General features: G+C 32.6%; 1 protein-coding gene across 1 annotated transcript in view; it reads right to left on the bottom strand.

Annotated features, from left to right (window-relative positions):
* The window catches only part of LRP1B (LDL receptor related protein 1B), a 590,048-nt gene that overhangs the window by 110,990 nt on the left and 457,648 nt on the right, over positions 1-21,410 (bottom strand). The window contains exons 37-44 of the mRNA XM_042877971.1: positions 21,066-21,200; positions 20,466-20,595; positions 17,093-17,219; positions 16,789-16,940; positions 16,375-16,499; positions 12,990-13,361; positions 2,244-2,433; positions 1,409-1,613 (exon numbers count right to left, since the gene is read on the bottom strand). Coding sequence (XP_042733905.1) covers positions 1,409-1,613; positions 2,244-2,433; positions 12,990-13,361; positions 16,375-16,499; positions 16,789-16,940; positions 17,093-17,219; positions 20,466-20,595; positions 21,066-21,200 — 1,436 coding nt within the window. The remainder of the gene's footprint in view (positions 1-1,408; positions 1,614-2,243; positions 2,434-12,989; positions 13,362-16,374; positions 16,500-16,788; positions 16,941-17,092; positions 17,220-20,465; positions 20,596-21,065; positions 21,201-21,410) is intronic.

Raw genomic sequence — 21,410 nt, 5'->3', positions numbered from 1 at the left:
AACAAACAAACAACAAAAGGCCAACAACTAAGTACAAATTTTAAGAAAATGTAATAATAATATGTAACAAATAATTCTTCCAATCTTGGAAGAGTATTCCAGTGACTACATATTAAATAAACTCTAACACTCAACTTAATAGATAAAACTCAATACTGCTAAATTATTTGCCACTCACTTATTTGTACTGGATTACTATACTGAGTAGGATAAAGGAAGAGGCTGCTACTTGAATGCAAAACCATTATATTATCATTTCATACCATACAATCTCTGTCTTTGCTAATCTAACTGAAACTAGAAAGTAATGAAGCAGACATGGTGAGGAGAAGAGTAATTCGTTGAAACTACTCTTAAGGAGCAGCTGATGGCAAAACCTCGCTGAAAGATCCTAGCAGAGTCAAACTTCCATAGCATTGGAGTGATTATCATGTATATTATCCTAAGGTTACAGAAACCAGATATCTCATCAGGCTGGACAACATACCAACAACGAACAACAACTGCCATACAAATATTTCACCAGATCAGTAAGACAATTTCATGGATGGATTCTGATATTCGTAGTTAGAACGCATTTATGAGGTGATGAGCAATTCTGATGAAACAACGCCAGTGATATGAGTCATCTCTGACAGTATTACCCAAACTTAAAAGCAAGTTCAGGTTTTGCATAATACTTAGAATAAAGATATAACTGAATTATAAAATTAAAAACAAAACAAAACAAAACAAAAAACAAACAAGGAATAACATGAAAGAAATATGTTATCTCAATTTTTATCTATCAAATGAAAAAGCAAACAAATGAATAAACCAAACCACCTACGGACAAGTTTAAGACTTTGTAAAATATCAGAAACAAAGAAAACCATGAGTGCAGCTCAACTGCCTTCAGCATATTGATAGCAAAATGTCTACTAAGTTGAAACTAACAGAACACTCCAAGACGTATCATTATAGAAGAGAAAAAGAGTTCAAGTATATTTGAAAATTGAGAGATAGAAAAGAAAAAATACAGTACGTACAGTAATACAAGCAAACATTACACAGAAAAATTTCTAGAGATTTCAATGAAGTTTTACACACAAAGGAAAATTATAAGCTTCCTACGTAAAGCAGAACATCTCTTTGACTCACTTCTACATTTATTCCCATGTTTCTCAAGTTCACACAGATTGTTTATTACAATGATGCTTCAAGGCCAATACCAATACATGCAGAGACCCCATATTAAGTGTTTATACCTTCAGAATTTTACAGATTGGAATGTGATAGGTTAGAGCACTACTCCTAGCCAATTTTTTTTTCTTTCTAGTTTCTATCTTTTTGCAACATTTTGTTAATTTAAGGATACTAACAAATGCAAACTAACAGTACATACATTTGGGATTTTTGTTGAACTTACGTATCTTTGTGATCCATCATATTCACATCTCTCAATTTTTCCCAAGCTGCCATCTGAAAAGTAAAGTTTCTCCGCCCTATGATCAATGGTAAGTCCATTGGGTGTCAAAATATCCACACTAATGATAACCTGCGCATTTTTGCCTGACAGGGTAGATCTCATTATGCTTGGGAGCTGCTCATTCCAGTTAGTCCAAAACATTAAGCTGTATTAAAATCAAAATAAATAAAAGAATAAGACATTTTATAATTTAATTCTCTTCGTGAAATGAGCAACAACAACAACAAAGTCTTCATAGACAATTATGAGTAGCATCTCTAAGTAAATGTGATAATCGATGAATAAGAAAATATCATATCCAGTGTTCTTCAAATTATAGTGGTTTCACAGGCTCATTAACTTGTGTAAAAGTACTGATTTTTCTATTCATGAGTCTGCTTACTTCTGACCATCTCTCTATGCTTATGTACCATGAGACAATTTTAACCTGTGAAACAATGTGATCTTATTTCTCCTCATGTGTATATTGCTAATTTCTAATAGAAGAATTTGCCCATTTACATTAGCTGACTTATCTCAAAATGTAACATTCCATGAAATGTGATCAACATTTGATCTTAAACATAAACACACAGAATGCTATCGCTTAATTCTGCAATTGCTAATAAAAAAAAACAACTTATAATAAAGTTTCTAATCTAAAACAAGAAACTCATTTAACCTTCATAGGGTTCAGTTGTATTAGCTGACTGTGAAACAAAGAAGTGAAAAAGTGTTGCTGTGTTCATGATATTAGCTAAAAATCAAAATGTGGTAAGAAAGATATAATACATACTTTTGACATTCATCTAGAGCTAGTACGTGTGGATGATCATCTTCAGACATTGTGATTACTGCTTCCCGGTTGAAAGCTCCTCGACGTCTCTGGTCAACGGTGTGTCTTGTGATTGAAGATGTGGTTGAACTGGTCCAATATAGAGTGTCCCAAGCTCTGTGATAAGCAAGCCCCTCCACTGACCCAACATCTGGAAGACATGGTTATATGTAAATAGGAAATAAAACTCCTCCTAAAAAGTTGTGCTTTTTTTTTTTTTTTTTTTTTTTTTTCTCTCCTGTGGAAGTCAATCTTGCAAAAATCACAGTTAAAATATTTCAGCCTATTACTCCATCAGTTCTTCAATACGTCCACCTGTTTGTTTTTTTTTTTCCTGGAACCAAAGTTTCATTATTTTTCATATGCTTAAACAATTGAGAAAATCAACTAATGCAAACAATAAAACATGGAAAGCAAATCAATACTAACAGACTTATTTACTGTACTTATCAACTATAATGTACATTGAAATAATATTTTCACAGCAGTATCTCTTATAATGTAAACACACTAGCAAAAATATCCTGGCAGTAAATTAGTCACAACTTTTGTTTGGGCACTTTTTTTTTTTTTTTTATTAATTATACTATTGAACTTTATCTTTGTATCCGTTTTGTAACACAGATATGCACTTCATTAACAAGGATCAAAGTGTCCTTCCATGACAGTCACTTATATAACACTTGGAACATACTGAAGAATGAACCTCTGAATGTTGCAGCATCAATATGCTGTTTTAATACACCACAATACAATATTTTTCCTCTGTAAAAAATGTGATTTAGAAACAAAAGCAAACATTACTAAGCAGCTAAAACATATATTTAACATCCAAAATAGATAAATTGCATCTGATTGTAGTGTATAAAAATGACAGATTGCAAGAAACAGTAATTAATTCCTACCATTATTTTTGAATTATTGCAGAACTGCACACTGATTACTTCACTTAATATTTTATTAGGAAGAAGTAATTTTAGACCCGAAGGTTTATACAGCTATTAATGAATTATAGAAGACAAAATCTAAAAATATAATGTGGATTACATTATGATGATTATTACAATTTCCTCTTGACTTGCTGGAAGATGTAATGTTTTACTATGCTTTTCATACCCACAGAACAGGAAGTCCACAAATAATTCTTATTAAGCTGAAAGTGCCAACATTAAATTAAAGCCACAAAGTAAGCAATTAATCAGTTGTTCAGTTGTTTTTTTTTTCTCTATTTCTTTTTCTAAAGCATTTGGGGAATTTCTGACTACATTTTCATGACGTGTCTATAAAAAAGTTACAGCAAATTTTTTTTCAGAAAAAATAGAAGAAATCGATGACACTTGTTAAAGGGAGATGAATATACATAGAAAGATTATTCCTGAAGAAGATGAATCAATGAGTAAAGATACATTCATCTCACTTCATAGTAACTCAAGAAGGAGAATAAATTTAAGAGTAGGACTGAAAGCAATCTGAAAACTACAAATAACTGCACAAGTTACCCTTTAGATAAGAATTTTGGCTTTAGAAAAGATTAATGGGTTAGAAGCATTCCTACTTTAAGTACAGTATTTAACAGTCTTACCAATTTATTTTCAATTTTAAGAATTAAAAGTATACTGAGATATGGAAGTGATAAATATTAACACAGGACTATTAATACAATTCTAATCCAGTAAATTAATTTCCATTAAAAATACGCTGAATACTACTAATTTATTGCTACTTAAAATTTTCTAAGCTAAAAAGATGACAAAGTAGATTGGCACTTTGACCAATTTTGCATATTACTCAGACTGCTTTTACATTTCGTATTGTAAATATTGAGTGTTTCCTGACCTTAATAATGGAAGATTTCAGGAAAATGAAACCAAACCTTTAACTTGTGGATAAAAACCTGAGCCATTTGAAAGCAAAGATTTAACTAGGATTTGATGCAAATCATAGCTTTCACATGAAAAGCAAGTATAGGGGGAAAAAAAAACAATCAAACATGCTTTCCTCATGCAACGTTTTGAATTTCTCTCAATTTCAGCTTTGTTACTTGTCTGAATCTGTCATGAATTTTCAAAGCAATATGGTTTGTATACCATACAGTAAAACTATTCCGCACTAGACAAAGAATAATGATGTTGCTTCTGCCACAACTAGAATGATTAGTGCGTACTTGAAATGTTAGTTGTGCTTAAACCCTTACTCTACAGAAACCAGGTTCCCATACAATCACTCACATTATGAAACTGGACCAATGCATCATACTGAAACTCCAAACTAACGTCTGCAGTATATTAATAAGCATTGTCCTTTATTTGTCAACAAACTTTTTTTCAGTTCTATCATGTTTCTCAATTATGGAATTAAAAAATCCCAACACAGAAGAGAATCATTTCCTAGTTTTAACAAGTGTGATTCTGTAGGTAGGGTGATTTTAAATTCAATGACAAAGTCCAGAGAGTAAGCACTAAAGTGAACCAAAACTTAGATATTTCATAGAATGGAAGATACTTTGTTCTTATTAGCATTAGTTTGATCTGGATGAATTATGAACAGTACTTGCAGGCAAATTTTCACTGTATTTAATAGTCAATACCTAAAGTGTTTTTTTTTTTTTTTTTTATAATTTATTTTTATGTTATTTCTTGACTAAAATATACATTTTTTTTTGAAGATGTTAGTCATGAAACTCAAAAATTCATATAAGCCATGTATCAATACAGGACAAAGAGCCCTAAAAATGCTCCATCTGCAGGTGGCTGTCACCAAAACGAAAACCTTCTATCAACTTCATATTGCCAAGAAAAGGACACTGGAGAAGACTCTCAAGCAACTGCACTCTAGTGTCATGGCATTACCATTTTGCACCAAAATTATTTTTTTATTTGTTTCTTACTCCATAAGGGATATTTTATAGAGCATAAAGGATTTTTTTTTTTTTTCTAGTTACAGTAAATTTATCATTAGATAGTATGTTACTTTTAAACACATGCAAAATATACTGTCATCTTATTTTATGCTACAATTGGAGGATTCCTAATCTACTGACAGGATGAAAATTAGTGATTTGTTTGTTCTCAGCCTCACATTTTCACAGCATCATACAATATTCTGAATTAGTAAAGCATAAAGAAACTGGAAATGAAAAGAAACACATTTGTTACACTGACATATTGAATTAAAACAGTGAGGACATTAGATGCCTACAGCACTGATTAAATTTATTCTAGACATGAAGCAACAGTTTATGATTTTCACATGAATAACATACTTAAATGAAAGGAACATTAATACAATACGATATTAATATACAAATACCCACATTATTCACCTGTCACTGACATTCTGAATTAAATCAGTAATGGGGTGTATAACTGATTAAATATCTACACAAGAGAACGTAACAGCTTATGATTTACAAAGGCAATGGTAGAGTGATCACATCATTATGTTGCCAAATGCTATCTATCACTTTTACTGAACTTAACGAAGATGGATTGCATACCACAGATGAGATGCGGCCTATAAATATTGTCACGCTGATCTTCATCTGACTTTCTCAGGGAACAGACAAGCAACAAATCAATAACTGAAGAACTCAGATTAGATCTCCCTCATTACTGCAAGTACAAAATAAATACTTCAGGGTGTAAAATTTAAATTATCTAACAGTTCTTCCCATCGACTTTTGATAATGTATATACAATTTCACAGTCTCTTGGATTTTGATCTCTCTTCTCCACTTAGAATTCCCTAGATTTCTCAGTGAAAAGTTTCCCAATTTTTAATTTATGAATTCAACTACCTTCTCCATTTAATTTTATATTCTTACACACCTCTTCCCTTTGACTCATGACTTTGTTGAGTTCCTCATGACAATTAAAACCGTTGTTTACGTATAATTAAAAATCTATGTATCAGTTCAATATTCACATAACATTTTTTAGTTTTTTTGCTGAATATTTATCAAGTAAATTTCTTTTAGGTTTTATAACATTGATTTAGTCTTCATCTGTGAAGATACATAAAATATTGTACATAGTTACTCCATTTGTGAAATAAGTGCAGTGTGAATGACAGGCAGGTGCCTATGTAGTGAGATGTTTACAGTCTACCATCAAACATATGTAGGTCTACAGAAAATTCTTGATGAGACTACTCAAGCTAGAAATCATTCCAATTAAGCATGAAAAAGGGTACACAGAGTTGCTGATTTTAATCATACTTACGTGATTAAATCGTCCAAAGGAAAAGAACACAACAGATTTCTATCATATCTATATCAACTAACTAAACAACGGGTAAGTATAGGATAGATGGATATTTCTGTATAAGCAAGGGCATTGGATACTGATTATCATTGGAACAAGGGTGGTAAACCTTAGTTTGGAGCTGGGGAAGGTATGTGAAGCTGGGTGTTAAAAGCTGATCACCCATTAACACACGGTGATAACTAGCATTCTCACAAACATGGGATTCAATGACCTATGGAGTGCAGATAACAAACAGGATAGAGAAATCAGAAGCAAACACTGAAAGAATCAGTCAGCAAATTATACAGTGTTCATGGAACATTCCATTCATTTTCAGATTCCTCCTGGAGACTAAGACATAAAATATTTACTATTACAAACATTTTCAGTTACCCAAGCAGAGCTCTGTAAAACTTTCAGGTCAAGAAATAGGTGATTCATAACAGATTTTCACATTTCAGATTATTTAATTATGAGCACTGTAACGTTTCCTACATTTCACTATGAAATTTAGCACCTGAATCAAATAGATGAGCTCAGAAACTCACAAAAAAAACCACTAAGATTCTGGTCATTTTTACCTGAATGTGTACAGAACATGCAATCAATTCTTTTAAATTCAAGAAATATTGATTTTGGGAACAGTATGTTTGTTTCAGAACTTTGTTTACATACATTGAGTTTCCCTTCTGCTCTCAGTTAACAGCACATACAAAAATATCTGCATAACAGAGAAACAGAGAAGTCAAGTTGTCAAGTCATACAGAGTATGGTCATAATTTCATGTGATAAACAGCATTTAAAAATCAAGTTAGGTGATTGTTATTAAGAATAAAAATGAATTATTAAACGAATTCTTACATTCTTGTGTAAACTATAACATGGCTTTGCATTAAAGCAGCCACAGCTGCTGTTGCAAAAATTCGCATGTGTAAAAGTTTACATCAGTAAAAATTTAAGGGCAATGTGGAAAGCTAAAGTAGTGACAAACTGTTTCAATTCTTGGTGAATCATCTCAGAATTAACAGGCAAACAGCACCTTTCCTGAACACAGAACTTGGGAATGCTAGTGACATTCTGAACTGAGAGATCAGCATACATCAGTTCCCATTATGAATACATTTCAGTTTCATATCATGAAATTTAGAAAATATACACTTCTGGAATAACTGTTATGTATAAAGTTTGAAACTTTATCCCTCTATAGCAAATTATTTACTGCACACATTGTAAATTCTCTCCATTAATCACAGTATGCAGCCAGATACAGAAACAAAATGTGATAAACCACACATTTTGGTTTCTGCAAACAAAGCAGCGGTTATAATAATAGTTTTAGATTTTACTACTTAAGTGTCTCAGGCATTACAATAGCCTCTCACTTTTCCTCCATTAAAAATTCAAAGTTATTGGGATTGTATCATACACAGTTAGAATGAATGCAATTCATTTACAAAATGAAAAGCAACAGTATTAAAGTATTTATTTTTAACAGATTAAAGATTTCTGTCTCAGCAAAGAAAGTTAAACAACTAAAAGGGCCTCATACAATGTGCCAAATTTAAAGCTTTGTAAGAGAAATGTGAATATAAATGCCTTTTTGACAGTTAAATTGGACCCATTTAGTTAGAAAGAATAGTAACGAACACTGGAGCACCTCTAAAAGATTCAGCCTGCAAAAAGCCTTACTATACATCACAGGATCTGACACTATGTTAGCAGTGAATAAATTTTTGCCTTCTTTAGTCACTAGTGTCTGAAGTTCAAAACAGAAGCAGCATTTTTTCGACATAACACTTTCCTTTATACTGAGAAGTATGTTACGCCAGCAACATGTCTTGGTGTCATTGTTTACACAGTGAGAAAAGAAACGGCTTGTACTGGAAGCACATCATCTTAGTACTGTTTTCTCTGATTTACTTTATTTTGCTTTTCCTCCCCTTTTCCTTCTCTATTCTTCAATTACAAATTTCTTCACTTAGTTTATTTCTACTATTGCACCTGTACATTAAATCTACTTCAATGCTACGCTCTTTTACAGACACATGGCAAATTTTGGAATTATCCCAAAGCTCTCCATAAGACAAAAAAGGGGACTGCATTCAGTAGTGGGAAATGTAAAGGCAGGGGTTCAATTGATATTCATGGTCCAACTAATTATTAGCTCCATCGAAACCACAAAGAATCTACCACCTTATGAATAGTATACCATCTTCCTTTACACCTTTCTTGGGGTCAAACTGAAACCTCCAATTCCAGGCAGAAAAAGATTCTCTTCAAAGCATCAACTCATTAAAAAGAAAATTAACATCACTTTCTTAGTTGAAAAAATAAATAATAGCCAATGGAAGACATGGTATGAGGAGTAAGCATGTAATATTAAAAATCCTCTATATCAAATACGTCTTTGTTTCCATTGAGGCTTTTTTATTTTCAAACCATGCTAAAATTATTTTTTTATATCTATTTAGATCCATAAAACTGGAAGTCCTTCATATGCACCCTGATAAAAATATATGAAGTATCTTCCTGTCTGAATAACATAGAAAAGCTCATAAATTTGAAATGACAGTATTGTTCAGTCTACAAATGTTTAACAAGAAAGAAAATTAGTATAGAATCTCTCTGAGCTTATTTAAGAATAAACTCTATTGTTTGAAATGAGATAACCTGCAGCAACTTAAACAAATCAGATTTTCATACACCTCCTTATGTAACCCTGTGCCTTTAACTTTGTGACTTCTTCTTTTCTGTTCTTTCTGTATAATGTTCCATTACTTCATTTTAACCTATAAAGTATGTATCAGGATGAATTTTCCAATTGCAATGCCTTTGACCATGTTTTGTTTCATACAGGACTACCATTAATACCCGGAGCTACGTGAATAAATACAGTATGCTTTAAAAGGCTCCTGAAGATTTTACAGCACAACAGCACATCAAAACCAGACAAAAATATAGCTAGCTTCACTCAAAAGTAAGAAGCAGATGAATTATAACCTAACTGTAAGAGTAATACTCGCGATTAAAAAGTGGAAGATTAAGAAGAAATTAATGAGTGAGACCATAAAGTACATACCACTCATTTCTCCATAGTCTGATACCTCCAAAGTGCCTACTTAAAGCAAAAACATACTCTCAAATACAAGATTTCACATTCTTTTTTGAAAGAAAACACCAAAATCAAATCAGATTATTTAGACAGTAGCCATGTCACAACATAGAACAGACTACAGTGGCAACTTCAAAATCATGTCCACTGACTGGATTAAACTCTGCATGACGCTACAATAAAAAAACACAAGCAATATTCAATGGTTAGAAAAATCATTATCCAAAAGAATTTGGCAGAAATCACAGACAGTAAAAGGTGAATTTTTACAAATCGGCGGTCAAGAAAGTTCAACTCCATCCACTTACTTACAGAAAGTCCCTACTGACTGACTGACCTAAGGAAATAAAATTCAAAGCACTTATTCTAAAACCCTATGCTGTACAGAAATAAAGATGTTAAGGTAGGATGTACTGTGAACATGCTACACTGTTGCTTGCTTTTGATTTTTTTTTTTTTTTTTTTTCCTGTCACTGCTCCTTCCTGCTGAAGACTGAACTCTACCAGGTTCTGGGTTATTGGTGAGTCTCGAATCTGTTTTTAGTGAACTGGAACAAGCTGTTTATATGCTGTAAATTTACTTTCCCTGGGCCAAAAATGTGTTAGCTAATGCGTTGTTTATGAGTTGCAAATCTGTTCAGTGAGGTGAAAATTTGTCAGATAATGGGTTGTTTATGAATTCTAAATCAATATTCAGTGAGTTGGAACTATGTAAGATAATAGCTTGCGTATGGGTTGTAAATCTGTTTTCAGTGAACTGGAAACATGTTAGATAATAGGTTGTTTCTGGGCAGTAAATTTATTCTCAGTGAGCTAAAAACATATTAGATAATATGTTGCTCGTGAGTTGTAAATCTGTTTTTAGTGAACTGGAAACCTGTTTAATAAAGGGCTCTTTATATATCTTAACTCTGTTTTTAGTGTGCAGAAAAAAAATTAATAACGTCTTGGATTTGAATGACATATCTGATTTCAGTGAGGTAGAAACACATCAGCTAATGGATTCTTTATGACTAGAAGATATACAATCACTGAACTAAAAATCTGGGACAATAATACCTTGCAAATAACAGATTCTATTTTCACTATTTGACTTGAATACTGAGTAAGATTTTGTCTGATTTGTAGATCTCGGTTTAATGAGGTAGAAAGGAGTCGTATATGTCTAAGAATCACACCAGGTAATTCTCATGTGGTTTTGTATACCTTTCCAATAACGGGAAACTTGCTAAAAATATCTACTAGTCATTTAGGAAGAAAAAAAGGTAGCAAAACAGAAGTCAAATACGTTATTTTAAAACAAAACATAGTTACTGAAATCTGTCAGCTGGATTCCATTCAATAATTTCTTTCTAATCATATGTAGCCAACATGGAAATCAGAAAATGTTGTGTCCCAAAGCAAATAGAATGTCTGACGCCAAGGAGTCTTAGCATTGTCTTTTTTCCTCTTTAGGTATCACTGTTAGTCAAATACTACTACGGTATCAAAGAACTCAACAACCTGTTTCTGTTTACAGGGATAGGAAGTCCCTGATTGCGGAAAGAAAGGAGAAGTGATCAAAGAACATCAGTTTAAAATCAGTGACTTGATATGAAGACGTTTTAAAACATACAAAGAAGAAAAGTAAAGTTGCATATACTGGGATGTGATAATACTTCTATTTACAAAAACAGACAAAAAAACCTGAAACACTCCTAGAAAACAAGTTTTTTTCAGAACTATGTCTTAAGCATATGCAGTACATTTTTGGAAGAGCACAAAATTTCATCTGACATTTAATTATTCAGAGCACTGAATCTGATAATGAAAAATGAAATGAGGCATATTAAGATTACAAGCAGAAACACTTCCTAACTATTTCCTAAAAGTATAATTCTCAGCTATGCTCTGTGGAATGCTTTCAGTTCTTGCACAACAGCCTACCATAAAGTAATGAGGAATAGTTTATTGTCCTTTTCAAAATCCAGTTTGTATCTGCACTGCTGCTTCATCACTTCTTTCTGTCTGTTTTAAATTTAGAATTCTCCAATCGTTTGCCATGTAGTAATTTTCATCATATCTTGAAACAAGTTAAGATAGTGCTGTATTATCCCCGCACAGGTGAGTGCTTGTCTCATGTACAGCTAATCTCAGCTCTGAATCCCTAGGTCTTAATTCTTTCCTAAATGTAACGAATACATCTTAACAGTATTGTTTAGTTTCTCTCTTTTGTATCTCAATATGGATATCATTAACTCCTCTGAAATATACGCACATGAAATTAAAATAAGATTAAAAAAAATAAAGGTGATGCATCATATTTGAAAAATGCTTTCCCACTCATTAATATCAGCAGTTTCCATTACCAGGAATACCTTTCCAGAACCACGGGACAGGCATGCATAACAATAACAATCATCCAGTGTAAGTTGTAGAACAGTAGTTCACCAGTTTTCAGCTATTTGCTTCTTTCTTTTCTAAAAATATTTCTGTTAACACATGGTAGCATTCTACACCAAATACACTTCCATGTTTTCCTGTTACTCTTTGGTCCTGTGAATGTTTCCCCCAAATACCTAAATGCAGCAATGCAACTTTTATGACATCAGAAATTGAGATGATAATTATCACACAGGAAGGAAAAAAAATGATATAACACTTCAAACATTCTGGAAAAGGGTATCAAAACAATCGAAGAAGAGAAGAAACAGTAAATGTATGCTTACAGATGAATGAGATTGTCTATTTTAGAAAAATTACGTCCAAGCAGAAATGCAAGGTGGCGTAAGATTCTACAATTTATATTTTTATTGGACTGATTTTTAGATGTTTATTCTTACGCTTTATTTCTCATACAGCCTCAAATGCCTCAATTTCAAGTTTTACCAAGGTAAATTTAAGCTCATATTGCACTGATGTTAAACTAGACTTAGTGATGATATTGATGTTGATTCCAGGAGGAGGTAACGGCTTCAAGTATTTAGAGGCAAAAAAAAAGAAGTCAAGTTTCAGAGAACTCTCCCTATTACTGTGGTGGTTGAAGGCATGGTGAACATCTGAAGTTACTCAGTAAGCCTCTCCATAGAAAGAATAATTTTATAGATTAGAGTTTGGCTTTTCCTATCACTGGACAGAAGTCACTTTTCTTGAGCTGACTACAAGAATGGTGTCAGCTGGACACATTGAGGTATAAATGGTAATAATTATGGTGCATGCTTATATACAGTAAAGCTTTAATTATAGTTTTTCCCTATCAAGTCAACATTTTAATGGCTTCACAACTATGAAGTCAACCTTATTTTTAAAAAACTTTTAATTTAATAAGGGTTATTGAAAGAAAATATTTTGGCAAATAAAATTTTTACTTACTTTCTATTAGCACTTTTCTGCCAGCCCAGTTGTCATTAATAACTTGTATATTTCCAAAGTGCGCATCACTGAAAAATATCCGATTAGTACCTCTTCCTTTGAGACTGTAGTCAAAAGCAAGAGCGATCACATTTTTGAAGTACTCTGGATTTTCATATGGCCTTACTGGTGAATTTAAGTTGTTTTCATCTGAAAGATGTATACTTTTTAATATTGTCCTTCCTGAATATAAGAGGTAGCCTTCATGTCTTAGGCAGGTAATTCCATCTTCTGCAAGATAGCCATGTGCGCACGCACAAGCCCTTTGTGCATTTCCTCGATAAAGACAGAGTTGATGACATCCACCATTATTCTTGGCACAAACATTAGTACCTGTGTGAAAAAAGAAGACAGAAAAAAAATTGTTTTATACTATTACCTTTAGCTAATGTAAATCAAAATGTCATTTTTTAATTTCAAGAATTCTTCTCTGAAACGTTTTCGACAATACAAGTGAACCGAAGGCCAAAGCAGTAAAGAATAACTTCAACAATGAACTAAAGCCAATTTTCAAGTATACAGTGTATGAGGAAATGTAATTTATATTCTCCCAATTAACAAAATTACATACTTTATAAGAAAATAAATAGATTTTTCCTCTGTGTTCAGATAAAGACTTGGATAGAGACCATTATGAGTTGTTCCAAGTGTTTTGAAAGATTTTTTTTTTTAAAACACCTGTTACTGACAAAGACAAATTTGGATACCATTACAATACCGTAGTACTTAATTTCTATCAAAACAAAACAGGTATAAAAGCGTTCCCTTTTATTCTCGGTTTGTAATAAAATGTTTCCTGACGTTTTTGTTTTAATTTACTCTAAAACTTGACTTTAAAAACTTACTCTCTGATAAAGTATATTATTAAATAATTACTGTCACATTAGTAACTTCAGTGACATAAACTACACGCGATATTTAAAATTGCAATAATTGTCAATAATTAAGATCTATTTACCTTCCTATTTTTTGGACTACATGTGAAATACAATTATAGTTCAGATAAATTAGTTTTTGTTTCTGACAGCACTTTCCATACAACAACTCAGCTCTCATTTTTCCGTTTCTGAAAGTTTTCTAGATTTTGAAGGAGAAAAAAACCCACACACTTTAAATAGTTTCTGGTAGAAAGTCATTATCATTGTCAGGGAACATCTAGTGTCTGAAAGTACCGTTGACTGAATATCCTAACTGCTACATTTCAAGTTGAAGATACGTTTAAGTAAAAGCAATGGGTAATGAGAGTTAACATTAGCAGTCTTGAATTTTGACAAAATTATGAGAAATGTTGCACTGTAGTCATGCAAAAATATGTGAAGAATTATCTGCACATATTTTTACTCATGGTTTCTTTTAAAAACACTTCTGAAGCTTTATTAGGCTAGAAAAGTTAATATCTGTTTGGAAGGATGAGAGTTTGAGAAGAGAAAGGCAAATACATGGAAGAGATCCTAAAATTTCTGCAATCTCTCTTGTAAACTTCAGCGCTTCCACAGTTCACCATCTGTATCTGTAAAACTAGCCAGTTACAAAAACAGATTAATTAGGGGACATCCTTACGCATGTGTAGAATAGAACTAAAGAACAGGACTATCCTCAAGAGTAGCACTGCAGCAGGACTGGCTCATTAGAAAAGGTAAAACAGGTGTTTGAAAAAAAAGCATTGATCACTTGACAATCAGCACAGGTTGTTTGTGTGGGTTTTTTAATTTTCTTTTGGTCAGTTGATTTTGTTTGCTTATTTTTCTATTTGTTTTAATAGAAGGTCAGGAAACTAGCTAATTCCTTTTCCTTTTTAAAGAAATATTACCTACTTCTAGTTCAGCAAAATTAAAAGTATACATAGGTAAAATATAATAGAGTGATACAGAAAAAACATTCCAAAAGTATTTTTCACCTGTTTTTTTCCCTTTTGTCCTCCTGGCTCACTGACAGCCCCTCCCAAAGACATTAACCATTTGTACCCTAGTAAAATTTGAAAAATGTATTAAAAACTCATTCAGTTACGTTTTTCGAACTAACATCAAAATTTTTTTTAGCCTCAGTAACCATTTCTCCCATTCCTAGTGCAACCAAATCTGTCAAGCCATCAATAAAAATCATTACATATTTTTATTCAATTGCTCCATTTTCTTAATTCAACACAGAGGGCCCTTCCAAGCAAGGAGACATTAACTATTTCTAGCCTTGTTAAAAGCTACAACATCCATTTTTTTCTGTGGACATTTACTATCCACAAAATATGTCTACAAAACTGTGAAAATACTTGCAGAACTCCTTAGCAAAATACAATTATGTTCATTCTTCTCAAAACTATTCAAATTCGAGAAAAAAATGGATTTTTTCTTTTTACTGATTTTTAAATAGATCTTTCAAAATGCAGATTTATTTTACATTTTAGGTTTGATGCAGTTATTTAGGAAAGATGTATATAAAAATTTGATCATCAGATATGTGATGCTGTGATTAAAACAAGCTTTGAGTATTACCAACACTAGAATTATATTCCTATCGCAAATATCTTCTTTAAAAATAACTTTTTCAAGTACCACTTTCCTTCTCAGTGTTTTTGAACACGTATTTTAAATTTCATCTGGTAGCAGCTCTAAGGAAATACTCATCATTTTTGATAGATTTTAATGACATTAGCTTACGGAAACAAACATATTTTGCATACAAAGGTGATAAAATTTGTTGCTGTTTTCTCACAAATGTCTTTGCTTTTCAAAGCCTCTACAGAATTTAAATTTTAGGAGAAAAAAATAGATAAAAGAAAGATCCTACTTAATGGGAGATAAAATTCATCCGTTTCTGCCATACTCTCAGTATATGAAATTGTCTATTCAATTGCAAAGCGAATTAAATATAAATGATATCTAACTATTTACAACTATTCCCACACAAAAAAGCTGGACTCAAGACCAAGGAATCCCAGGAAATAAATATTTGAGAGACTGAGATTTTCTAGCTGTGAAAAAAAAAAACTGCTTTCCAAAAGAAATCTGAGGCAGCCTGAGACTGCTGTTCTCTAAAGCACAGTTCAAAGTCCACCTCATTCCTGAGACTTGGGTGCTTTCAGGAAAAAAAAAACAAAAAAGGAATGATAGGAAGTATTTTGATTTCAGACTTTCTCCTTTAAATGCTCTCAAGGTTTTACAAGAAACTTTTCTATGTATTTTCATAGTAAATAAATCTTAGCTAAAAAAAATATTCTAAGAAAAAAATGGAGATATAATAAAATTTGTTGCCATAAATCAGTGAGTATTTAACTTTTTATAAGTTTTAATATACATAAAAAGTACCACCAGTCGATATTGAAACAATATTATCCTTAAGAACAGCCAACCTTTCTCTCGTGCTCTATTAAAGACTTTCACTTCCTTCAGGTTTATTCCAAGGCCAGTCCTCATGGTCACAGCATCCGTGGCCTCATTCTTGTGGCCTCTTCTAATAGAGCCATTTGCATGTGCTCTGCCAAAAAAGTTGAAGATGTCTGATCAACAATCCTCAACTACTTCACACCAAACAAATGACTGAAGGGCAGCGGAGAGTTCATCTAACAGAAGGTCAAAAACCTGCTCTCATCTATGATACTGATATGCTTTAGGTTTCAGTATCAAAAATACCCTTTCTTTCAAACTGCATAGCTTTCTGCGATCCATTCTGTGACCTTGCTAAGGAATGGCTAATCCTACAAAGGTGAAGCACCTAGCACAGAAATAACATTTTGAGACTCAAATGCTTATGAAAAATAAATTACCTGTCAGACCAGTAGATGTAAGCTCCGAACACCGCAACTGAAAACATATCCACATTGCTCCCTGACAGCACAATCTCCCGATTCCCTCCACTCTCAAGGTCAATTCTTTCTATCTTGTCGGTACGAGCATCACACCAATATAATTTATTTTCCTAAAGATTAATTTTAAAGGAAACATCAAAAATCTTGTCCAAGTATTTCATTAAGAGTTACTAAGATTGCTGTGAAGTGGAAGACATTGACTTTAATGAAATATAATGTACACCAAATATTTCAAATTATAATCAAAAACAAAGAAACTAACCTCGTAGTCAATGGAAATCCCATTAGGCCACACAATCCCCAGGCTCACAAGAACAACCTTCTCAGATCCATCTAAATACGCCTTTCCTATGCAAGGAATCTGTCCCCACTCTGTCCAAAATAAATACCTGAAAAGTTACACAAATTACCTATTAAAATTTAACACAAAAACAAAGAGATGAAAATGTACAATACTGTCTTTCAATTGAAAACAAAATGAATGCATCATCACTGTCAAATAGATACTTCATGCTTATACACCTTTGAATAACCTTTATGGGATAAATCTACTGGTTTGATAAACTACTTAAGCAATTTTTTTTTTTTTTTTTTTTTTTTTTTTGAGTTGTTACATATGAAGTAACTCTTAAAATCATAATTTATCAGTCAATATGCAATGGTATGCTTAAAGAATATGGTTTGGTGCTTGGTAAAGTAAAACCAAAATAGAAATTACTGGAACAAAATCATGCATCTAACCAACATTGAGATAAAACATGAGATGTATGTCTAAATAAAATTAAATAAGAAAGCATTTAGGGAAATGGTAGGGGAAAGTTGTTTTGCTAGCCTCCCTAATGATCATGGGAAAACCTTTTCACCTTACTTATCTCTGTATGCATTGCTGTACACTTACTGGCACAGACACATCACTGATTCAAGGTGAGACGCTACGATAAATTTCTGCTTTGACCTCCTACTTTTCCATTGCTTTAGACATAGCAGGAGGAGGCTAATGAACCTGCAGACAGCACTTACTTCACTGAGATTTCTAACAGCACTTTTTTATGTAACTGAACTTGTATTCAGAGATCTGGTCAGAGATTAATATCCTTAACACAGGATATCAACTAATTATTTACTACTGAAAGGCAAGCATTTGATATTCAACTATGCAGTATTCTCTCAGCCTAGTTAGTTAAACAAACCAAGCAACCAACATTAAAAAAACATAACTATCAGATTTTTAAAAAAATCTAGAAGCCTCCAAAGAAAATTCTGAAAAGGTAATACACATTACTTAAGACATTACTGGAGCATTGATGTTTAGAAATATATTGATATATTAACATCAGTAAATCATTAAATAGCATAGAAAAAATTTGATCTTCCCAAATGTTCTTAGAAGCTCTAAAATACTTCCACCTTTGCAGTGTTATGCTACCTAGCTATTTGGTATTTATATTGCAATACCAGAATAATGACAACAACTTTTCTAGGAACTATCCCACATATAAGCCAAGTAGCTGACACATAGATGCAAATGACAAAATTTTGATGTGGTCATAGAATTAACTTAAAAAAAATATATCTGTGAAGAAAATAAAATAGGAGTTTAAAATTCAACAATGCAAACACAACTGAAGTTTCCCGAATGTCTTCAATGGAGGAAGATTCAAAGTCTAGGAAATATTTCAGAATGACCTTTGCTCTGTATTTCAAGCACAGTTTTGAGCTCTCTCAGAAAAGTTATTTAATTGTAGAAGAAAAATGGAAACCAAGTGCATTTTAAATGAATAAGTACTCCTGATGAGGGAGAAGGACACTCCTTTATAGAACTACACATTCTTAACTTTAAATAATGCTACCAACCAGCTGAATGCTGGCTGCTTCATATCTCGGTATAATGGGCAGATTCAATGAGATCAAATAACTACTATTTTCCACTCTGTTCTTAAAGCTGTCAACTCAAGCTTCAAGAGAAATGAAAAATGTGAAGACAGGGCAAGGAGAGGGCAGGAAGGGAGGTACACTTTTGAAAGTTTTGCCTGACAAAAGGAAAGAGATGACAATAATGCAGAGGATAAGCAGGTCTTTATCTTCCTCTATAAAGATATACATTTACTTCACTACAAAAACATTGCTATCCTAGTTGCATGATTTTACTTTGATTGGAGTCATCTGAATAGAGCACTTTGTGGCACAGTATTAAAGAGAGTCCAAGCTTCTGTGTTTTCACAGAACTTATCTAAGTATATTATGTACATGCTGAGGAAAACTATACCGTAAATGAAATAGTGTTTTGAAGAATCTTGGTGTACTCTTCTGGTCTAAAGATTTTATTAGACTCTTATGCAATACTCTGCGAAGGTTTGTTGTTTTTTTTCTTCCTTGTTCGTTCTTAACATAAGAACATGTTGAGCACAAAGTAAAAAACAAAAAAAAAAAAAAAATCCAGATCCTGACAAACAACGTAAATTCTGAACTGTGAAAAGATATGACCAAGATACTCGTGGTGCCACATGAACCCAGCCATAATGATTTGTTACACAAGCAACTGCATTACGCAGAAAATAAAATCTACTTTTACTTTCACCTTCACTTTTAAATGCATTTCCAATCTGCAAAACACACAGTTCACTAAAACTATGTTCTCATAAAAGAAATTGGGGCAAGTTGCAGACAATATTTTACATCAATTCTTGTTAAGAAGTCAGAATTCTTCATCACTTCACTAGAGATGCAGACTTCTCCAGCTAATACGGAAACTGCATTCCTGAACATACTGTCATACTCATTTAATTGAGACTGGGGAAAATGAGTGACACAGCTTTGTCTATTGGTTTGGGAAGAGGTAGATTTTCAAATGCTTCTTTAAAACTTTGATGCACACCATGCAGTTTACGTTTTAGGAAGGCAACTGTAGCAGTTAAATCTTCTGAGCTGTAAATCAACTCAAAGTATATTTCATATTCCAGTGGGAAAAAAAAAAAAAAGATGGAAATCCTTTGCAGAATTTACTGTTTCTGTGTTACTTGTAGCTCTCCATCAGCTTTACAGCCTGAAAGAATGGAAACTTCTCATTTCTATTAGAGACGCATTGTAGTCTCATCAAACTGAGATGTGATGAGAAGTGATGTAATTTTTAAGAATTACCCATATGTTTACCTGACATAGCTTTCAGCTACCTTGGGTAACCTCCTCAGTTGATGCAGAGTGTTGTAACGTGATACTGGTATTTATAACTATCAGAGAATATGCCTTTATACTATTTCACCACCACAGTGAGGTCTTCATTAGATAGTGTGACTTCTTGGATAAGCTGAAAACTTAAGTACTTAACAGATTTAAGCACGTTTCCAAGCAATGGATGCACTTCAGCTAAAATGATCATCTTAGAAAATGAAGGCTTGCACAGAGAAAATATAGTACTTCCTGCAGATGAAAATCCTCATGATGAAACTCATGAAAATTCTCAGGACATCTTAAGAACATTTTCTTCCACCTGGGTCCAGTTGTAGCAAAATACATCCCATTACACTACTTTTGGGTTTTATTGAACAGCTATATTAGAAAAAAGGCCTTGATTCCTAAAAGCTTCATTGCAAACATGCAAATGTTAAAAAAAAAAAATGTAGCCACAGTCATGTTACCCTTTTTCGGGGTGTACTGCAATAGATCTTGGCTGGTCCAGACCCTGGGATATGATTACATATCGGAATGAGCCGTTGAGCCTGGCAACTTCAATTAAGTTGAAGCCATGATCAGTCCAATATATGTTACCTAGGAAAAATATTGTGAAGTTACAGAAAAAAGAAAACATCACTTCAGAAACTTAAAATTCTTAAATGCATAATTTAAAACCAGAAACTGACTGCTATATTTTAAGCTGCATGCATCTTGTATTTTAGTTTTCAGTCCTTTTTAGCCTTCTGTTTTCAAGTATAAACTTGTATTGCTGGCTGTCACAGTTGTGACTATCCATATAAGAAGACATTAATTTTTTTTTTTCAGTTTAAAACTGAACTCACTCCTCATCAAAAAAGAACACACCATACTTCAAGAAAAAAAAAAAAAAAACACAAGAGCATAACATCCTTGTGATACACTATGAAAATAATAACAAAAAGTATTAGATAATTGGAATACTACAAATTAGTGATGGAAGTGTATCAAATTATTTAGTCTTGAGTGGAAATGCAAGAGCATACATTAATTCATCATAACAATACCTGACGCAAATAAACTCCTACCTGCTATCCAATCCACTGCAATGCCTTCAACTCTTCCCAAGCCATTTGTAACAACATCTTCTTTCCATGTTTGGTCCCGTTTAGATCTGCTAATTTTGTTGAAACCCATGTCAGTCCAATAGATTGTATCATTACCTATAAAAACATAATGAAAACTCTTGGATTAATTTAGTTATGTTAGCACAGGTGTCTACATCAGTAACCACAAAATTTGTAATCATTCAGATTAAGCTCTGGAAGTATCAAAAAATTTAACCAGGAAGAAAAGTGATAAATTTGAGTGATAATAAAAATTATAAATGTCTGATTAGCTTTTGCTAAGATTTTTTTTTTTTTTTTTTTTTT

The sequence above is a fragment of the Lagopus leucura genome, unplaced genomic scaffold (assembly GCF_019238085.1).
Source record: "Lagopus leucura isolate 7727_CA_CO unplaced genomic scaffold, USGS_WTPT01 Super-Scaffold_100019, whole genome shotgun sequence".
Lineage (NCBI taxonomy): Eukaryota > Metazoa > Chordata > Aves > Galliformes > Phasianidae > Lagopus > Lagopus leucura.
The sequence above is the reverse complement of the archived record's forward strand: the minus strand, read 5'-3'. Positions and strand labels throughout refer to the sequence as shown.